Source organism: Oncorhynchus gorbuscha, linkage group LG04 (assembly GCF_021184085.1).
Source record: "Oncorhynchus gorbuscha isolate QuinsamMale2020 ecotype Even-year linkage group LG04, OgorEven_v1.0, whole genome shotgun sequence".
Classification (NCBI taxonomy): Eukaryota; Metazoa; Chordata; class Actinopteri; order Salmoniformes; family Salmonidae; genus Oncorhynchus; species Oncorhynchus gorbuscha.
This window is the reverse complement of record NC_060176.1, coordinates 34952236-34958235: the sequence shown is the minus strand read 5'-3', so window position 1 is coordinate 34958235 and position 6000 is coordinate 34952236. Positions and strand designations below refer to the sequence as shown.

The following is a 6000-nucleotide window of genomic DNA, read 5'->3' as shown; positions in this document are numbered from 1 at the left end:
TTGGCTAATCATTTGAACCACCGTCCAAGACGGCGACGGGGATTCTCCCAAGGGTATAAGGTTAGGGTAAGTGGACGAGGGTGTGTCTTAAGTGTTTGTACTGCAGCCCTGACAAAAGTGATTTACTCGAACGCGTCCAACAATTGAGCAGTCTGGCCGTCACTGGTTATCACAGCTACAAAGTACGAAATTATAGCTAATCCCCACCTGTTTCCACAATGTGATTATAAACCTAACATTAACCAAATTGATAACCCTGTGCCTAACCTTAAATTAAGACAAAAGTGTTTTTTTCTTTTTAAACAATAGCCAATTCTGACTTTGTGGCTGTGGTAACTATTTACAACCGAGAAGTCCGGGTGGAGATGATGGCGGAGTTGGTGCAGGGACAGGCTTCCGTTGCTCAGTCCGGAATGAAAGCTGACGGCTTCGCCCACGCTTTACATCGGGCCCGACAGGTAATAGGAGTAGAGGAATTCGCGAAGGAATCAACTGAGGTTGAGCTAGGCCTTTTAAACGACTATAAATAACTTTTATTTTAACTCGCCAATCTCTGCAGCTTGTGCTATGTGTTCATGAAAAACACTAGCCAGCGACCTAGCCAGCTAGCTAACATTCTAAGCTAGTTGACAACCACAATAGTTTCGAGTTTGTAATGAGTACTCGCGTGTGTTCATTTTGGCTGCAACAGGTCACGACTGGAAACGATGTTTTTATGTAGTTTACCGTGTTGTTACCACGAAGTCTTGCAAGTTAATTCGTGTTAAGATCGCTACAGTAGCTAGCTACGTTTTACACACGTGTCCAAATGCAACTTGTTGTTCAGTCACTGAAGTTCTGGGGTTGAACTTGAACTGTGTGACCGTGCTCTCAAACCCATAACAATCCGTGACAAGTAGGCAAAGATTCCAAACACACCCACACGTTTTTAAACAGATCGTTATCCATATTGTTTCCCAGTTGTAAACATCATTGACTCAATTGCCCCCCGTGCAAATAGGCTCCATTATGTAACTGGCAAGCACCATATTATGCACTGTGCTGGTGTGACTACCCGATTAAAGAGCAGGTAAGGGTAGATTGTCACTAGTATTAGGGTGTTAGACTCCTGACCCAAATTGAACCAGGTCTCAGTATTGAACTCAATCTGTAAAACTATTTTTGATGCTATATTTATAGTAAATGTAGCAATTATATGACAAAGGAACAACATTTCCACCTCTTCCACTGTCAGCAATGACTTATGTTGATATTCTTGAGGAATGTTAATGAACTCATTGGTTTGAGACCAAAATCAACCAAAAATAGCTATATATTGAAAATACTGTGATTGAAGAAAAATTGTTAAGAGATTAAATGAATTATAATTTCTACACTTCAATATGGTCTAAATAGTTCAGACTGGAGCAGAGATTAAACACATATATTTTTTTACTCAAGACACCAATGGCCCATTAAAAACACTGTTTTAGAGGACAAAATTAAACCGTGGTTTTTGTGTTATCCTTTGTATTCCATGTTGTATACTTTGTATTCCATGTTATAGAGAAGCTTCCCAGGAACACAGAACATTTTATATCATGAGGATAGGATTTACCAATTCTGAGAGATCTTATTTAAAATAGATCGTAAAAGGACAGGCCAATGTTGATCCCTTGTCAATAAAGCACCAAATAACCTGTCTGGATTGTTAAATTCAACACCTTTTGTCCAAAAACACAAGATCGGGTAGTCAGAATTGCTGTAGAACACAGAGATGATCCCCCTCCCCCAAAAAAGATTAAAATGCTATATTATGCTAAAGATGTACTTCAGATGGGGTGGCTACTAATTAGGCATTACGGAATACGTCATTTCAGTCATTTAAGCCCAATAATTTGAAGTAGGGTGGTCATATTAACAAATCTTCATGGTTGATGAAAAAACGAGTGGGTAACAATTTATGAAATTAGAATACAACTTTATATACTGCTTTATGCAAATTAGATACATATTTTTCTAATTCGTTTGTATGGAATGAAATTAAGTATTGCTGTTTTCTGCGGAACTGGGAGTTTATACTGAGTAAGGTGCAGCCCGCGCACGCACCTGGGATGGTAATGGAGGACATATAATTGAGATTACATAATCATGAACAAAAAGCAGGGATACTATTTACCAATTAGTAACTGTTAGGCTGTATATATCACAGTAATGTTCTATTCAGTAGGCCAACTGATTAGGCCCAGTGCAAAATAATACGCCCAACCCTGTGCCTGTGCCACCTACACACACACAGTCTAACACAGACACACACTTCTCAGCATCCCCACACACACTAGTGATGAACTGATATGACATTTTTGACCGATATCTGATAGTTTCCTTGCCAAAAGAACTGATACCGATAACCGATATTAAATATTTTAGTGGCCTTTTAAGCATTCTAGTACAGTTAAATAGTTAACACACACATGGATGAAGCGGTCTAAGGCACTGCATCTCAGTGCAACAGGTGTCACTACAGTCCCTTGTTCGAATCCAGGCTGTATCATGTCCGGCCGTGATTGGGAGTCCCATAGGCTGGGGTAGGCCGTCATTGTAAATAAGAATTTGTTCTTAACTGACTTGCCTAGTTAAATAAAGGTTGCACAAACACCACACAGACCAAAAAGGTATTTTGTTGGCATTTACTTACCAGTAAAAAATAATCAAAACATTTATTTCACTTACTTGCTGTGTTGACTTGACTTTGACTTGTCAAATAAGTTTGTTGACCAATCAGGAACTGAATATGACTGCACGTCACATAATAATTTAATGCGTTCATACATATTTTTGAAAGTCGTTATTACACATTGATTACACTCACTTGTATTTCATGTCACAACGATTAATCGATATGTGTGCTATGATGGTGGTAAAGTTGTCTCGCACACCTACAGTGCTGGCTATAAAAAAAGCTAGCTAGCTCATGGATGCAAACAATGTTCTTCCCTAAAAACATAGAAAAAAATACAATCTGTTTTAGTAGCTATAGTTAGTTGTAGCTATTTATTTTCATGAACTGAAGTTCAATTTCAATAGGTGAACAACAAGTTACAACCTAGCTAATACTTACTCACAAGGATTCCTAAATCATTGCTAAGAGTAATGAAAAGGACTGCAGTTTCTTCTGGTCATTGTTTTCAGGCTGGTTGTATTGGTGCTAGCTAGGTACCAAGCTAAAGCTAGCTACCCCAGAAGTTGTGGTCGAACAAATTATGCTTTATTACCAACTCTGTATTGCAAACACATCGTTCGTGGCTGGTGTTTGCTGACTTTTTTGTTGTACAGCTTCGACAGTGCTACTGTATCTTTTTTGACATGCAAAGACTTTAATGGATTTCGCCTTTGAGATGTCTCTGAAATGGTCTTACTCTTTCAAATGACTGCTTGACTTGTTGACTGCTTGATCCACACAGCAGACATTGTGGACTAGTTTAGGGATGCTATGTTGCACGTATAGAGCAAAATTGTACGTGGCGTCGTTACGTCATGTACCTTCGTTATACAGGTATGCACGTCAGATTTTATAATCGGTTTTGCAAATCGGGCGTTGAACTAGACATCAGCCGATACCGATGTTGGCATTTTGAGCTTTTATAGTCCGATTCCGATATGTTCACTGATATATCATGCATCTCTAACACACATCACACATAGGTTGGGTATGTCTCTGTTAGGCTAGCACAGACACACACTTCTCACTAAGTCTAAACTGTAACACAGTTTAAGGTAGGTCTACACCTGAGTTGGGTTACATTGTAATGTATTTTTTGGTGTTGATGCGTTACATTGATGATGGGAGGATAAACTCCACCATTTCCAGTAAGAGACAGTTGGTGAGCTCTCTGCGAGCCAGCTGCACAGAAAGATAGTTAGGACACATTTTCAATTCACTGATATTTAGCTATGTTTTTATTGATTGTAGGGCTGTAGCCACTGTTATTGTAGTTTTTATTTGAAAGAATAAAACCATCAGTCACAAAAATTGCTTTTGGTACAATACAGCTGCAATGGCACGTTACAACGGTATCAGGCTCTCCCACACAGCTAGCAAGCTAGCACAGGTCATGGAAATGGGGGTGGCGAATGGTGAATTTGGACCACTCCCTGACAACCCATAATCAAAACGTATCTACGAAGTTCTACTTTGTAAACTGCTATGTTTTTTCAGTGTCTCTGAGAACATTTAACCTTATATTTCAGTCCAAAGTATGTTTGATGACCATAGAACACACTCAGGACTTTCCAACACTTGTTGGCAATACAATGTCACATCAATCTTACTCTGGTATAGTGAAGAATACCATTCGCAAAGAGCAAATATGAACACACCGATTTCACAGGATTCAGAAAAAGGGCTGTCCCACAGATTTGAACGTTTTAAGCATGACGCTTGATTTAATTTTGGGCTCATATTGCGTAAATATCATGACGTACAGTACTGGGATTTTTAGACAACTCCCACATTAATGTTTTCAAATGATTTATGTATTTTGACGACAACATTATTGACATTTAGTGAAAATTGATTTGATTACTGCAGTTATATTTGTAGAATTCTCGCATAGCGTCCATTGTTTTTCGCGTCACCTAACACCTTAGTACTATATTATGTTTTTTCACTAGATACCATAGATAATATGCCTATTTGTGCTACATAAAGGTTTGGGTAAACGTAGATATTACAATGCTCCCTCTCATGCAAAATATATGTGATTTGTTTGATTGAACCCTCTATCATATTGTTTGACAGAATGCTTACTAACTAGCTCTTTGGCCCCAAAACTCATGGATAGAGGTGATAACAATTCGGCCTCTGAAAGATTCAAAATCATCTCAAGTGTCGACAATACGTTTTTTGGAAGGGGAATGGTTGAACTGCATGGCTCCATTGGCTACTCAAAGCTCAGATGATACATTTATTAAATCCTTTACACTCTACACAATGTCCGCATGTCTTTTAAAGCACGTGACGGTGAATAAGAGCAACAGAAAATGATTCTATACACAACAAGGTTGACTCATCGGCAACTGAAATGCACATGTTTTTTTTTTCCTTGGTTGTCATTTGATTTCTCAAGGTTAGGCTATTTGGTTTAGGCATTTCAGTTGCCGATGAGTCAACCTTGTTGTGTTGTTCAGCAGATAATAGCTCTAGCACTCATGGTTACAAGTGCTTTTGACGCAATTGCCTGACGTGGTCATATAGCCCAATAATGAACTAAATGGCTTAACATTACTCCTTATAGTCCAAGGACCTTACATGTTCTGTTTAGAGGCGAATTGGCTCTGGCAGTCAAAACAGACAAATACTCCACCTAAACGTAGTTGCAGCCAACAGTATTTTTCAGCGACAAGACGTTTGTGGCGCCAGTCTTCCCTTTACACACAGGTCTTCTTGAGTCGCCGATGGCTAATTAGGGCATGCACGCTTGTGTTTTCCATAAACAAGCACTGTAACATGGACAGTGTAGCCTTTGGGCTGGGCTGTTACATGACACACTGCATTTCAGACAAGCCCACTCTGATTCTCCAGTTGTTTTCGGCCTGTTGTAATTATTATCTCTGGTCTGTAAATGATGAAGGAATAGCTAGACTTGGTGCCGTCCCACCCTTGGTCCCCTGGCCCATTGGGTTCTGGCTAGGGGGGAGGCCTGTCTAATATGCTATTAACTCAGCCTGCTCCTTACTGGCTGAGAGTGGGTTAGTTTAGCCAGCACACTCAGCTTTATACCTGCCATAGGCTCATCCCTTAGACACATAAACGGACATATGCCCATCCAGCTGTGTGTCTGATATAGAAACTTTTGACGGATCAATCTCATTCCATTTTCACCCCATCTGCCAGTCGCTTAAAACCTGCTATCAAATCAAATGTTATTTGTCACATGCTTTGTAAACAAAAGATGTAGACTAACAGTGAAATGCATACCTACGGGCCCTTCCCAACGATGCAGAGAGAGAGAGAATTGA

General features: G+C 39.5%; 1 protein-coding gene across 2 annotated transcripts in view; it reads left to right on the top strand.

The window, feature by feature from the left end:
* The first annotated feature begins 289 nt into the window (after positions 1–289).
* LOC124034000 (far upstream element-binding protein 3-like) overlaps positions 290–6000 on the top strand; it is a 76864-nt gene continuing 71153 nt past the window's right edge. The window contains exon 1 of one of the 2 annotated variants that reach the window (XR_006838493.1): positions 290–458. Coding sequence is in view for 1 of the 2 variants with exons in the window: in XM_046346599.1 (XP_046202555.1) it covers positions 366–458 (93 nt within the window). In the remaining variant the exon portion in view is untranslated. The remainder of the gene's footprint in view (positions 459–6000) is intronic. The other variant, XM_046346599.1, reaches the window with a different exon arrangement.